Below are 16,310 nucleotides of genomic sequence, written 5' to 3' on the forward strand. Positions count from 1 at the left end.
ATTCTCTAGTTTGGCTGGGAAAATGGTGCAAAATAAATAGACTGCTTTGCTTTAAAATATCATAGTAGGCTATAACCTAAATTGAAGGGATTGAGAACTGGCTGAATTACAGTTCTTGGTAAAAAGGTGGTAAGTGAAGAGGGATTACTTAAGGGACCAGTTTCTATTGGATTTCTACTGATACTGGCTGACTCTTTGCTATTTGATAATTAAACAGTTTTGAAATAAATATAAAATCACTGCAGATCATGTGTGAGGATGACTGAAGATTAGCAAAACAATCCTATACGGATGGAACAAGCTGGTAACCTGAACAACAAACAGAAATGCACTTTAATGCAGCCAAATGTAAAGTTAACATATTTAAGAAGAGAAAATGCAGGCAGGTTTCTGTAGACTGAAAGGATTGTCAGGGATACCACGGGCATACAGGTTGACATGAGCTCCCAGCATGACGTTGTGGCAAAAGACTTAGTACATACAATCTTTGAGCTGAAAGCAGAGGTCTGAAAAGGGAGAGTGATGAAGTGATTTGTCCCTTCCTCTGCTGCTGGAGAGACAGATGCTATATTGCCAGAGAATAGCTCTAGCATTTGTGTTTTTTAACTATTTACCAACTGAGATGTATAAAATAGCCACAAAAAAAAAAAAAAATTTGAGCTGAAGAGAATAAAGAAACATAACTGAAATGTCTAAGTTAGGTTTAAGACAAAAGTTGTGGGGAGTCTTGATTACTGTATGTTACTACTATAACGATGAGATAAAGAAGAGATTTAGTGGGCAGCATAAGAGAGGTTCCCTACGGAGTCCCTGCTCTGAGGTTGGCTCTAGCAAAGAGAGCAGGATGCCACAGCTCCCTTTAATCCCCTCTAGTCGGCTGGGAGTTGGCTTCACCCCTAAGGTAAACTTTGCTGAAATTTTGTTCAGGATGGATGTAAAGAAGCCATTAAGCTCTTTTAGGTTGCCATGAGCAAAACAGTTGCTCTACCCTGCCAAAAAAAAAGCAGAAGCCATCCCCACCCCCCCTCGGACAGATGGCAAGGCTTGGGCAGATGCTAAACCCCATATTCAGACAGGTTTCCCAGGGGACAGAGGCTGAAAACAAAATTCGGTCATTAGCTGGTGGCAAGTCTATGCAAGTGGAACAGCAGGAGTAGAAATGCTGAGATCAAGCAACGAAGAAACAGTCACTGCAATAGATCCAATGATATTACAGTTCTGAGTAAATGCCAAGGAGATAGAGCTTTTATAGAGCTTTTAGACCAACAGTTTATTTAAAACAAACAAACAAAACCAAAAAAACCCCAAAACCCAAACAAACCCCAAAACCCCAGAACCTCTGATGTGTGATTTTTCTGAGTTCAGAAAAAGTGGACTTGTAACTTTTTATTTTATAAACATCTCTTCAAAGATGCAGGACTCCCTCATCAATTCTTACTTTAAAGAGTTAAGTCTGGGCAGCAAGCTGGGAAAAAAAGAGCAACAGTATCTCCTCGAGAAGAAAATACTGGGTACCCAGAAGCTCTTTAGTGAAGAAAGATGTAACAGGATCAAATGTCAAAGAGATGAAACTAGAGAATCACTGAAACAAATTCCCAGTGGCAGTAATCGGTACTCCATCTCTTGATGTCTTCTGACTGAGACTGGATGCCTTTCTGGAAGATGTGTTTTAGTAAAAACACAAGCTGTGCTTCAGTCAAACCAACAAGATTAGGGCTTTAATGAAAAATACGTGCATACAGCTTTAATTGCCAGTACTATGCAGGATGTTGGACTAGATGATGTGATCATAAACTGCACAATGGTTTGGTTTTTGCTGTTCGTGTTCAAGTTAGATGTCTCTGCTCCTGAAGGCTCACGTTCCGCAGTGTGGAAGTCCAGTGAACCCCAGCCCAGAACCTGCTTCAGACTCTGTGTGACAGGCAGTGGAGCAGGAGTGCCTGTAGCTACAGCAGTTGTATCTATCTCCCTCTCCCTCACGCACTGTTTTCCAGCCTGTATATTTATATTTGTATAGCCATCTATGCTTTTAGCTTTCTCTTATTGCAGTATGGAGTCCTCTCCAGCTCTGTAACTCTACCCCCTGCCAAACTGTGCAAAAATGTACTTCACTTCATGCAGGGAAAATGGAACAGAGAGAAGCAATTTCAAATAAGTCTCAGTGGCACATGGATACAGACAATGAATGTTGGACCCTAGAAAATGGTGAATTCTGTGCACAAAACCATTAAATTTCATGGCCCTTAGGGAAAATGCCAAACTTACAAAGCTGCAGGCTGGTGGATCTGTGACACCTTGGAGAGATAAGTAGGAGATAGTAATGGGTACTTGCAGCACTAAGATGGCACTAACAGTTTATGCTCTTTTCATGGTTTTTAATTCAGCCATGCAATCACAGAAGTTAACAAATGCACTGAATGGATTGTGTTGTATTATCGTGAAATGAAAACTCATGCTGAAGATCACAGAATTGCTGCAAGTGAATACAACATGTCCTCAGAATAATGACTGTGATCAATGTGTTCTCCAAGAATGTTTTCTCTTTATATGCGTTATGGGCATGGTTTTATTGTTGCAAGAAAACAAGTACATCCTTTCCTTACCATTCCTTAAGTAGGACCCCAAGCTCATCTTATTTTTTATGATTGTTCCTAAAATGGACATCTGTGGATCAAATGTAATGTGGACATTAAATTTTGAGGAAGAGAATTTACAGAAAATCTAAGTACAAGGGATGTGCATCCACGATTTAGTAGTGTTCAAGTGGATGCTGATTTTTAAAACAGAGGCTTTCTAGTGCAGTTTTTACAGCTAAGACACAGCAATAAACTGAAATTGCTCAGAAATAGCTGTGAAAATGTTCAAGCTGGGGGACAGACAAAATTTTCTGGAACTTTCTAAGAGTAAAAAGTTATATTTAAGCTATAACTTTAGTTGCATTACTAAATATGTGTTAAGTGAGGCTTATGCAAGCTGTATGTACATTTATCAAAGTATAATATTTCTATTTAATGAGAGTTCAAGTTAGTCTTGTTTAGAATAATTTTAGTCTTTATAATTATATCCTGTTTCCATTTCAATTGATTAAATAACAATGAGTACAGTAGAACAGGACTAGGATTTTATTATATTAAAAAGTCACTCAGAATAAATAAATTCTCAGCACCGAGGAAAAGCTTTTCATTTGCAAGAAACTACATACACGCATTAAGAATTATGCTAGTAACATAGCATTCAGTTTATTAACTCATTCCAGTCTGTACAGTTGTAGGCAGTTCCCTCTATAATACATCTGTGTTCAAAAAGCACACCAGTGTGGCTCTTTGGCGGCAGATGTAATCTGAGGCAGCCAGGGGTGGTCAAGGCCGTGGTGAGGAGCCTCTGGTGAGCTCGGGGCCACCCACACCCTTTGCCATCAGTTCCCAATGCTACTGTGAGGTGACACCACAAGCCAGTACATTGGGAAGCTCGGTTTCCTTCAAGCACCTTAAATTGCCAGTACGTGTTTAGACTGTGCAGTTTTCCAGAGATGGTGAGCGGCATGGATCATCAGTAGCAGTGAGGATGTATATGAGAGAGGGGAGGAGAAGAATATGGAGCAGCAAAAGGAGAAAAAAGAGGGAAAGAATATTAGAGATGGAAGAGAAGGAAGTAATACAGGAAAAGAAGGTGTAAGAAAAGGTAGAGGTAAAAGGGATGAAGTTGATCAAGAAGTCTATTATGACTTCTATTATGAAGTCTATTATGCAATATGAATGACATGAAATGGCTGTGGTAACATTCATCCAAGGATGAGAAACCAGTAAATATGACTGACCTCTAGTGATGACCACAGTCTTAATTGCACACTTGGGATTTATTATACATTTATTATAAAAAAGAAAACATATTTTCTTTTTGCTGGCATGGTACAATATTCCTTTTTCTTACTTTTCCAGCTTTTCAGATCTACCTTTCCTTCTGTCCTTTCTAAACCTGAGGAGACAGTTATGTATACTACTAAGTCAGCATAATGAATAATAGTTTATCTTCAAATATAAGACTAAATTGAACCTTTTAAAACTTCGGTTACCCTTAAAATCCATTCTATGCCAAAATTTTAAGATTAAAATGTAGGCTGGGCAATTAGGTATATTCTCTCTACTCCCCCATTTGATATGTAAACATTTTTTCTTTTAGAAAAATAAAGTATATGAAGAGTACAGTTACCTGATTTCTGCATAATACAGGAGAAACGGATAGATAGAGAAGAAGCCTTTTTTGCAGGAAAAATGTAAAACCAGTTTGGTTCCTTTATAGAATGTATAGCCGAAATAATCAGAACTGTGTTAAAAGCAGAGGCCCCTCGCAGGGCAGGTGAAGAACTGGAGTTACACGGCCAAGTGCGTTTCTTTGGGTCTGACTGCAAATAAAGGAGACTGGCTGTTGCTTGGTGAATTCTCTGTCTGTTTGAGAGGAAGCATAACAAAAGCATCAAAGAAATACCCAGAGGCAGGCAGGGAAGTGCTTACAGCTGACTGGGAGAAAAACTAAGATTAGATACAGAGTTTATGAGCAGCAAATAAGCTGGAAAGTTTACTTACAAGTACTAAAAGAAACATATTATGCCTTTCTGTTTGATTGCTGCTAGGCTAAGTGAAGCATAACTTTTGATACATATTTTTTAAACAAATAGGATTTCATAGAAGTACCTTACTCCTTCACCAAATTACTTTTCTATTAGAAATAGCTCTATGGATCACAAGCCTTAGATAGCTGCTTACGTTAAAAGAGTAAAAAATAACAAAATTAGGGTTGAAAAGTGTGGAGATGTGTGTTTTCCAGATAGAGCAAAGATAAATATCAGGGTTTGAGTGTATTAAAAATACATTTTTTGTTATAAGACCAAATTCTTTTAATTTCCTTCATTTACTTGCATCTTAGATGTTACTGATTAGCACTTTTATTAGGTAACTCCTAGTGTTTATTCTTTGCAAGTCTTTACAATTCAGTATTGCTGTCCAGATGGGATTAATATGTTTTCTATTGGGTTGTATTATTTTAAACGCTAGTATTTTCTTATTTAACAAAAGTGGTTATAATGCTGTGGAAGGGTAAACATAGAACCCATTCTGACACATAGCTTCATCTTAGTTAGCCCAGCATATCTTCGATTGAGGCTAGCTGCAGTAGTACACAGCTGGCCCAGAAATTCACCCTCCCGTGGCTTCCAGGTTCTTTGTAGCCAACAGCTAGATTAAAATTAGCTCAGTTAGCCTGGCCTGTGGGACAAACACACCTCAGGACTGCTGCACGCTAACTCCAGTAGCTGCAACAGCCTGGCAGGGAATGCGTGTAGAAACACAAGATGCACATTGCCAATGCCAAAGTCTTTGGCTGAACAAGACTCGGTGTCTTTTCCATGTGTTTTGTGAAGTAACAAAGTGGAAAACGCTTGCCCCTCATTTCACCTTTTGAAGGCTGTGAATACTGCACGCAGGGCAACATTGTGTTCTCAGGGTAATGAAGAGCTGTGTCAGCTTCCTCCCTGGGCGCTCCTCATACACCTTGGTTTCTGCTTGCCAGCATTCTGCTGTTCTACTCCGGGCCTTTCCCAAGCAGGATTCCTTGCTTTGGAATGTGAAATGAATTTTCATTCATGCTTCTGCTGGGTTGACAAGATAAAATAATGAATTTCTACAGCTAAATCAAGCTGAAAGTTTATTAAAGTATTTGCATGAAATTATATCACCAGTACAGCAAGTAATTCCACATATAAAAGCAAACATGCTGGTTCAGCTACAATAAGGATTTCTACAGAATAATGGCATGCCAGCTTTTTTTAGATCTTATAAAACCACTTATCAGTCTTCCTGTGGATTCCTTTTATTTTCTCTGTACTAGCCTTACTTATTCAGAAATTATTACATCATATTAATTAATAATGTCTTACACAAGCATCTGACACTTTTCTGCCATCATTGGCTTTAGCCTATTTTGTTGTGGGACGCGGGCCAAAAAGCTGATCCTGTAGTCTGTCCACAGGCAAAAGGGAACTAGTATTTGTGTGCAGTAGAAAAGGTGTGCGAATTTCCTTATCACAGATATTTGTAGATCTGGATTTCTGCATTTGGCCAAGCGATTTGACAGGAAACTGGTCTAGCACTGGGTACATAATGTTCAAGAGTGAAATGAAAAGGTTTCTTTCACAGAACTGCCTTAGGTGAAAACAGTCTACACCTATCAGACTGTCTCCATTCAATCTCTAATCCTGATTAACACTGACTCTGTGATGCTCATTTATTACGATAGTAAGTGCTATCAGTCATATTATAGCTTTTTCAATTAATTTAATAATTTCCCATAGGAATACATGTACAACAATTCATTTCTCAGAATGTTGGCAGCTTTTCTAAAATGTTTCAATTAAACATATTCTGACCCTTTTGATGTTGCTCTGAATTTTAATTATTTTCCATTGCAGAATACTGGTTTAATGATGCCCTGAATATATTTCTTAAAAAGTAACTATATGTGTGGTTGCATATAGTGAGGGTGAAAAGTTTGTTCCTTGTGCATCGGTTATTGGCCCACTCACTATGAATAGCTGGTTTCTGGAAGAACTTAGACCTTAGAGGCCAGATCAGGAGAAATACTGGGCACTCTCACTGCAGACATTTTGTATCTCACCAAAAAAGCAAACCAGAAGAAAATACGGCATGACATTTGCAAATATTCTGATTAGACCATGTGTTCTTAAATTGTGAATTGTGAAACACATCATAACAGGAAAAAAAAAATCATCCTATGAACTTTTCCCCTCCTAATCTCAAATGCAATTCATGCAATTTATCTGAAGGTTGCAGGGACTCCTTACAACATGGGAAATATTTAGGAGTTCTAAAGTTTTGCCTTTAAAGTAATACCAGGTTTTCCTAGTTTTCCTTTTTCTCTTATCCTTCTTTCTTCTACAATTTGTTTTACTCTCCCATATTACTTGAACACACTTCTCCATCTTCCTTTCCCCATCAGAACTGTTGTTCCACATTTTCTTCCCAAATCACGTGCCTAACCACTATGTCCTTTTTTTCCAAATCTTTGTCTGTCTGGTCTCCAGCTCCAAAGATCCCCAATTTTTCCTCTCTTCCTCCTGTAAGATAGAAGAAATTTTCAATCAAAGTAGAAACTCTGACCTTTCTCTTTAGATCTTCAGAGACCCTTGAGCAACACCTGGAAATAAAGCAAAGGATCAACCAACCTGCACTCTTTTGCCTGCCTGCCAGCTACCAGCCAGCGGTTCATTGACAACTGTAAATAATTACTGGTCAGGCTATTTAAATCTGAAAATTACTAATTCTGAAAAATAAGGTACATTTAATTTTGAAAATCTTCATTCAGGTATCAAGTTCAAGTTGGGAAAAACTGCAGAAATAAACCTTCAGCTACCTGACCATACCGTTCTCCTGCAGCATTTCCGCACAGCAGGTACTTTCTGACAGACTCTGAGATCACCCACTTTCTCTCCTGCCCAGGGGCACTGCCTCTACTTTCAGCCACTTTTGATCACTCTGTATGTTGTGCATCAATGCTGTGAGAAATGACCTGTGGTGAGCAGGAGAAAGAGCCTCTGCGTTCGTATGACTCTGTGATGAACTACATATTCTTCCCTTCTTATCCCACGCTTGGACGTCCAGGTTAATGTCTCTGCAATGAAAACAACTGTCTCTCAGAGCATGAGCAGTGAATGGCTTTCATCATCCAATCTGCTACCATTTGTGGGTACGCTGGTCATGAGAGTGGATTTGGAAGCAACACTAGAAGCAGCAGAACTTCAAGCTGATGATTTCGTGGGAGTTGCAAGGGTGAGTAAACTAGTGCCCCAGCCACTCATAGCATGGTGTGTAAGGCCTCGTGACACAGAAAACAGGCTGCTTCTGCCATCAGACCAGAACTGTGTTCCCCCTTTGTGACATGACATTGTTTACCAAGTTTTGTAGGTAAGAGAGAAATGTGTTCCTGGAACATGAAACCCTAGGAACACAGTGTCATATGACACAGTGCTACATTGAGACATTCTGAGCCTGAATTTCAGAGAAGCTGAGGTCAGAAGTCAGATACTCAGCATTTCTGAAAAGTTCCGTCTTTACAATTTCTCCTTTGCTTAAGGTCATTCTGTTATTTAGGTAATTAATGAGAAGACATGCAAATCCTTCCTAACACTGAAGCAAGTGTTAATTTTATACTTTGTTGGTCTGGTTTTCAAAACTATGTGCCAGTGCTGCTGATTTGCTCCTCCTTTTCCAAGCCAAATGCATTTACTGCCTAACACTAAGGGATGATTAAAACTGCACTCAGAGCACGACATGGAAGATGATCGCTGATAATTTAACCATTTTACTCTGCAATACCATTAGGCAATTGGCCGTTGACATACCCCTTCTGCTGGTAACCCAGTTCAGGTAACCAAGCGGCGTGTTGTGTAAAGACCACATTCCAAGAGAGCTGTAGAATAAATGAGGAAGCTGAACTGGTTTCTCTTCAGATCTCAACAAGTTCTCATTTTTTATCTTTCACAGTGTTTACTCTCTGCTTTGTATCTTGTGAGTTTAAATTATTTCTTATAAACTCAGTTTCTCCTCTAGCTTCTTTCTTAGAATTAGGGGACAGAGCTAGGACCTCAATTCAGGGCAAATTAGAATAAAAGGAAGCTTTCTTTATGATAACATAACCTGCTTAGCCTACTTACCAGTGAGAAAGCAAAATGCAGAAAGGAAATATCAATAGACACTTACAATGATCTGACCCCTTGTCTACTTTTTCAGAACCTGTCAGCAAAAGGAGATCACTCAGGTCTTGGCGAGTTCCAGCAGGTGGTTCCACTTGGGCCTTTGTGAGGATGGTGGAAAAAGCAGCTTAAAAACACCTGATCTTTGTGAGTTACCTTCACATGAACCTCAAGCTTTCCAGATGAGGCATGTTACGGGCCCATATGGCTGGATACTGCAATGTGGTTACGCCAGGAGCAGTGACGTGGCCCACAAAAAGATGACAGTAAGTGATGGGGTTGAAACTGGATAGAACAAGCCTCAGACACAGGCTGTGTCTGAGGGCACTGAATAGGCACTGGGAATCTCCACTTCTGTTTTTTTCTGCTAGTACACCATTCCCAGTGTTACTTTGGAACAACTCTGTGGCCATGCAGTGAGGCAGTCCAGGAACTAGTCCAACAAAGAATAAACCAGCAAAAAGAAACACAGAAAGGGTATTATTCAGTGACATCAAAGGTCCCTGCTCAGGTTCACTATTCAACCCCTCCCTCTTGAATTTGTGTGCCCAAGAACAAGAATCAAAAGACAGAAACTTCTGCCAACACCCCAATATATACACTAAGCCTCAGTTTAACTGAGCTGAAACTTCAATTTGTAGAGGTAGAATTTGTAAAAACAGTCTAAGTATGTAGTGGTGCCTAAAGAGAAATTAAAATAGGTCTTTGGTCAGATTAAAATAGTGTTTATCAGCATGGAATAACTTAGATTTGAGAACTTTTGCTCTGCAGACAGGTATGTCCAGCTACCTTATTGCTATAAATTAAAGGGAATCCTTGAAGGAACATATTCCTCCTTAGAAGGAATACTTGAATTTTCAGCTATGTTAGTATAAACTCAGCTGCAGACAGGGTATAAATTTGATCATTACATTTAATCCTAGCCTAGTATTAAATATGAATCACGACTAATGAATATATCCCAGAATAAGGGCATGTACATTCTCTACACAGAAATGTACAAATGTGATAGTTATCACAAGTAATAAATGTTAGATTATAAATACCTCAACTGCGGACAAGTGCTGCATGGCTGAAGTCTTGTGCAGCTGTTTTTGAGTCAAGCAAGGGCTGTCCTTGCAGCTCCGCATACTCACTCCTCTTGTGCTGCCTCCCTTTCATCTGTCAGCGATTTGCACTGCTGCTCACGTGCCTCTCCTGCAGTGCTGTGCTCCATTACGTGTGGGTTGTGCTGTACTTCACAGGTGCCTGCAGAGAGCTTTGAAGGAGACACTGAGCAAGAATAAGGTGCCAGGAGGATGTTCCTGCTTTGGAAATATTTGTAGTTCCCTCGCTACCTATCTTAAAGAGCTGACACTGGCTGAACTCTTTAACATATTTTCTGCCTGAGCCCGTTCCCTGTAGGCTAGACTGAGTTGGGATGAGGTAATTGATAGAGTGAGGTAGAGTTGTTCAGCCCTCTTCCTGCTACAAACAGTGAGTTACTTATTTCTGTCAGGAGAACACTTGAGATTGCCTGTATTGTGATGAGAACTCCCTCTTTTTCAGGTATTTTTAATAAGAGCTTTTCCTTTTTAGAGAAAGTGCTTTCTGAGCCTGGGGGAAAAAAAAGAAAGAATCAGAAGTAAAGCCTCTGAAGGTTGGTACTACATTTAAGGAACCTGACAGAGCTTTCATGACCCTTAGTTGGGATGGCATAAGCTTATTACAGGGTATATTTCACTCTTAATTTGCAGCAAGACAAAATAACCTTCAATTCCTGTCTTCTTGCATTCAAATATAGGATATGAGCAGACTAACCAGAAAAGTTTCTTTCCCCATTTCATGCACACCATTGGCACATTCAATAAAAAAAATAATACGTAGCTGGCTATTTAAGGTGATCTATGAACTCTTAATTAGGAACAAGAGCTGCATCAGAACTGAGAATCTAGCTTCTACTTTCACCTTTTGGTATAGAAACATCATAGCTATCTATTTTACTGTATTTCTAATTAATTAAGCAGTAATGAAAGTAGGCACACTATTAAAAATGTGCATTTTGTACATTTGTACATCAATCTGTGTACGGTGTGTTGTATATGTATAGTATATACATAAAATGTACAGTCATACATAAAATGTACAGTCATACATAAAATAGACAATAGGAATTAAGACACTCCTGTAAAAGCTTCTATAAAAAAATACCAGGAGAGAAACAAATCTGAACATTTATGATTCTGCAGTTCAGATTAATCTCATTTTAATGCTTACAAGTTTTGCTCTCGCTTGCTGTTTAATTCATTTTTCAGCTTCTGTCCTTGAGCACTGACTTTTATAAATAAAAGCTTTCATTACCTCTCCTGGCTCCAAGATCTTTCTAATCCTTCATTCACACAAACAGAGCTATCCAGCTACAAATATGTGCTCATTTCTATTTATCTCACTTGTTGGTGACATTTTTCTATTCATTTTAATCAGTGCATTCCATCCTAACTTGTCTTCTCTGCAGATGATTATTCACCAATTACATTGTCAAACTCTTGATCATAACTAATGAAAATATGAAGTATGAGCTCATCAAAACACACAAACCCCATTCTTTGCAAAGGACATCAGTTTATTTGGTTTAAATTAGAATTTGGATAGAATGACAATCAAATAAATGTTAGAGATTTAATATCTGACAGATATTGCTTAGTTTACATAGTATTCAAGAATTTTTAATTATACTCCAGCAAAACTACACTTAGAACTGAGAAGTGGACTCGTTCAAAAATTCTTAACTCCATTAAAGCTTGTTTATATACGCACATTGCATCTATACAGCTAAATTTAGATGTGCTTTAATTACATTAATGCCAACTTTGTGGAACAATATCCACATACCATACTGAAACTATCTTTAAACAAATTTGTTGAAGTTGGTAAAAAGAAAAGGTAAAAAAATCACTAACGCCCCCTGTACTTTGGATTAGTTCACCAGTTACATCAGTGTAGTTGTATATTTGATTTTGTTGTCTTGATTTCCTTCCCAAATGATATAAATGAAGCTGAGGAAAGATCATTCTCTAATATAACAACATCTGCACAGCTTGGAGAATTACAATGGTGTAAGTCCATTGGTTAACACTTACATCCCAGGGGATGTACCTCTTTTTTGAGGCCAAGGTGGAATAAAAAAATGCATCTGCCACAGAATACAATTTCCTTTGTTGATTAAAAATGGATCTGCTAGCATAATTTTGTTCAGAACTTTTGAAAAGGCAACCACAGATGATATGCTGAGTGCTCATAAACTTCAGGGTTTGTCCACTCCAGTCCTAACCAAGCCAGGGAGGAAGTACCAGGAAGAAAGCACCTATGCAAAATCCTTTTCGAGAAACGCAAGGAAGGATGTGACCTATCATGTCATCTCTGCACACGTTTCTGCTGGAACAGCATTCAGGCTCATCGTGCGATGGCTTACGAGGGGGCACAGGCAATAGCAGGCACTCTGAGCCTCGTAGGTTGTCCAGCTAAGTGTTCCACCTGGACTCTTCATCACTTTCCTGGGAATGGTCTCAGGCAGGGAGGTGAGCTCTGGTGTCATCTGCCTTTCAGGCTGTTAGAACTTCTTTTTGCAAGCTACTGCCTCTCTGAGATGCCAGTAAAGTAGCTCCCTGTTCTGTGTAAAGCAAAATCAGCTGCTTTATTCTAAAGTTTAAACTGCTAGATGAACAATTTCTTGCCATATTTATACATTATAAAAATGTTAAAACAATGCAGTTTTCTTTGTGGTGGTCAGAAAGAAGACAGTAATAGGGGAAAGCAGGAGAAAAGGGTTCTAAATTGGCACTTCTCAAGAAATTATACCCATGATTTACTGATTAATGCTCCCATTTTTAATATTTTTTCAGCTAGAAGCTCTCAAGAGTAGGATCACTCTCAGTCTCTCTTCCTCCTTCCTCTTGCTGACAATTAGCGTGACTCAGTCTACAAAGCATCGGCAGTGTCAATGACTCAGCCATGCGACACGTGCTCCTTCAATCCATCTAGGCGTGATTTAAAAAAGAAGCAAATATAAGTTTTTGTGCTGTGGGAAGACAGCTCTTTCAGTTTGATAAAAATAAAACATTCCATCCAACCACCCACAGAAGGAAGTGACTTCATATAGCTGACCACTTAGCTGCCACCCTAGTAATTGTCAATATATTTTGTTTCTTTCCAACAGGTTAAAAAAGCATTTTTCCTTTTGGTTCACATAAAATTTGAAAGAACTCATATTCTGAGTTTAAGGTTTATTTTCCAAAAAACAATTCAAATAAAGCTTGTGGGTACTTGCTTCATTCAGTCTATAGCTTCTAAGTACACAGAGTGCTGCTCCTGAACAAACTCCAGCTGGAGACCAAAGCACTTCTATCATTCTTTCTTGGCTGAACAAAGTATTGTGCAGCATATGTTCCATATCAGGAGGGGCTTAGAAAGAAGCTCCAAAGGCAGAGGAGATTTTATGTTGTTTATGAAGTTATACGTTATGTATAGGGGATACTTTATACATGAAGACAGCAAATCTATTTTCAGTCCACAGCTATCTTCCTCAGTACACTGTGGATGAAGCTGTTTCTGGCAGTGCTGATCTCAACCATGTGTCAAAAGTTTCCTTGATCACTCACTGAGTTCCAGTTACCAAAACTCTTTCTCCTCTGAACACATAAGGGATGTGGCTTATAGTGGTATTTTTCATTCTTTGCTTTCTTTCCAGTAAATGAATTCAATTTAATGTTTTAAATAGAGGTGCTGAGTTACATTATTTAGAGTAAGTCCCAAGAAACATTCCCTAGACATGTCCCTTTTTTATCCCCTGAGTGAATGCAGAGGTTCTGCTGATATTTGTTAGGTGTGGTTGTCTCTGGAAGTGACTGTTTAAATTGTCAGCAGATACTATCCACCACTGACAGTTTTAGTAAAATAGCCAACACATTCACAACAGCAGTATCCCCCATGAGGGGAACCAAGAACAGCATAAAACAGTATAAGAGTCTTCTGATAATCTAGTTTAACAAATATCACTTACGCAGTATATTTCAACTTCAAAGTGATCTAGTTAATGAATCCTTAAATTTCACTCTGGCAGCAATTCAAAAAGCTGGAGCTCCATAACATTGAGTTGATTAGAGTTACCTTCTCTATTTTTAATGAGATATATACTAACACTGGGAGCTTACTGCAGAATCAGCATCCTGAGAACCATCTGCAGGCCATGCGCTTGTACTAAGCAGAAGGGGAAACATGGAGTAAATTTGTATTACTGTAATTGTTTGTTGTATATCTTACAGTGGTGTCTCAGGCAGTGGGAACTGTAGAGAATTTAGCAACAGTCAGATGTTAGCCTAACCTGTGTTGTCAGGTTACCTGCGTTTGGGTAACACAGAAAGGCTACACAATACAAAGCCAGTTAATTAGAAGTCAGACATCCACTGAAGCAGGCTCTGCCTGACTCCTTGGCTCTGAGTGATTACTGAACAACAAACATGCCAAACTGCGATTCACGACCCACTGTACAAACCACTGCACCAAAATAAAAGACAACCCTTGCAGCATTTAGAATCTACTCTACAGCTTTTAAATTGTGGTAGATATTTACATCTTTCAGTACATGATTTTTCTCCTCTGTTTCAGGGTGACTTGGTAAACATTTTTTTCCTGCATAATAATCTGATTTATAATTTTACTTCCAACATTGTTCAATTTAGTATTTATTTGATGTTTTGTTAGAAGTTATCCAGACAAGAAAAGTCCCAGTGATTGAATAATTTTACCTGGAGTACCAGAAGCAATGGGATAATCAAAGAGAAAAGACAAACATGATGTACATTTACAATAGGGGAAAAATTGCTATCTGCTACAGTGTCAGCAGTTCCCATCTTGCTAGTACGTACAATTTTCTAGTGAAAGGGTTTGAAAAAAACAAAAGATTCTGTCATCTGGCACCAATCCCAGAGCAACAAGTCCATAGACCTGGCTGGCTCCTCAGGGCACTAGCATTTCTGAAGTATCAATTAAAAATATGAAAATAGTGAATTATATGACTTAATGAAATAATTTTAAATAATCTGATTCTAAACATAAGACATTCTGAATAAATTAAACCTTCATGTGGAATCTGCTCATGAGCTGAAACTTTATTTGCAATTTGATCACAATTTATAGTTTGGATTATTTCCTCCCACTGGAGGGCTGTGCTTGTGTTATAGCATATTAGACTACTTAGATCTGAAATGAATCGTGAACTTTCTGTAGACACACTGTAACACAAGTGGGTTTTGTACAGTGTAGCAATAAAGCAAGCTTTTAAGAGGTCTGCTGTGTGCTGAACTACATCTTCCTCGCTGCTTTATTAAGATCTATGATCTCAGAAAATACAATCTGTAAAATTCTACTGCTATAAAATTACTTACGTGTTGTATCTTGTACAAGCAATCTTAAAAGATAAGTTTAGTCATGGTATAAAGTTAGTTGCAGCCAAAGTATTCAGATAAATGAGGCTGAAGTTAAATCTTAGAATGGTGTCCAGCTCTCTCACAAGAGCTTCCTTCCTAGGAAAAGACCCTGAAGAAGGGCTAGAAATTCACAACAAGATACATATGGAAAAGGGGAGAGAGTGTGACACACTGTGTCCCTCAGCCAACAAGCCTGCCCAGAAGCTTATGCAATGTGTGTTGCCTGCACAGTTTCAGAGTGTCCTCTCTGGAGAACGCTTACTGTAACACTTCTCGCTGGCGGGGAGAGTTGAAAGGTTAAGAGGTGTCCTATTGCCGAAAGGCTGCATGAGGAAATAGGTGCTTCGAGGCTAGATTCGGCTTGAATGCCAAAGAATCTGTGAACATTGGGACATGACGCTCTAGCTTTTCTGAGGGATTTCAAACCTTCTTACTGACAGGAAGAGACGTGAAGAAAATCCTGAGACAGCTAGAGTTTTCTTTTTCCCAGGGAAAGAGCGATCCGGCTCATTAGAAACAACACACTGAAGCTTCTTCTCGAAAGAGAGAAACAAACCGGCTGGAAAATCTAAAAATCTAACTGTAAAAATCGGATAAGGCATCCCCTTTCCCTCAAGGCCCACTACCGTTCCAGCGCCCCGGTGAGCGCCGCCCTGCTCCAGAGCCGCCGCCGCGGCTGGGCGCGAGCGAGGCCCAACCGTCCCAACCGCCTGCTGAGGGGCTCCCACCCCCGTTCACACACGTAAAGCCGCGCCTCACGCCGTTACCGAGGTAAAACAGCCCCGCAGACGATCGGCCTTTATTTCCAGCCAGGGCCGAGGAGACCGGGCTGGGACGCCGCCACCCAGCCGCGCTGAGGAGGCACCCCGCACCGTATCTACGCCCATTGAGCGCACGCCCGGTTACCGTATATAACTCATATGGCGAGCAGCGCGGGAAGAACGTTCCCAGAAAGGAAGTGCTACCGTATTTACCATCACTAACCCACCACCGCATTTCACAACGTGAAGCCCAACACTTGCTCCCGTATATCACGGCGCAGAAGCGCAAGACCGTAATGCCCCACATAAAAGCGGCACAAC

General features: G+C 39.5%; 1 protein-coding gene across 11 annotated transcripts; it reads right to left on the reverse strand.

The window, feature by feature from the left end:
• Window positions 1-2,840: 2,840 nt before the first annotated feature.
• LOC129206614 (uncharacterized) lies at window positions 2,841-16,296 on the reverse strand. Of its 11 annotated transcripts, XR_008577225.1 has the most exons (7): window positions 15,996-16,296; window positions 9,901-10,012; window positions 8,414-8,481; window positions 7,582-7,683; window positions 6,906-7,129; window positions 5,451-5,647; window positions 2,841-4,445 (listed from the first exon to the last, which is right to left on the reverse strand). XR_008577225.1 is itself a non-coding variant. In XM_054826141.1 (5 exons), the coding sequence occupies exons 1-5, from the start codon at window positions 16,294-16,296 to the stop codon at window positions 7,008-7,010; spliced, it is 705 nt and encodes a 234-aa protein (XP_054682116.1). In that variant the 3' UTR covers window positions 5,678-7,007. The 11 variants fall into 11 exon arrangements, 3 of the variants coding, with proteins under 3 accessions (XP_054682116.1, XP_054682117.1, XP_054682118.1); XR_008577224.1 differs by having other exon boundaries at window positions 2,841-5,647; XR_008577226.1 differs by lacking the exons at window positions 2,841-4,445; window positions 5,451-5,647 and having other exon boundaries at window positions 5,678-7,129; window positions 7,436-7,683.
• Between the last annotated feature and the right edge of the window lie 14 nt (window positions 16,297-16,310).

This window comes from Grus americana, chromosome 5, assembly GCF_028858705.1.
Source record: "Grus americana isolate bGruAme1 chromosome 5, bGruAme1.mat, whole genome shotgun sequence".
NCBI lineage: Eukaryota > Metazoa > Chordata > Aves > Gruiformes > Gruidae > Grus > Grus americana.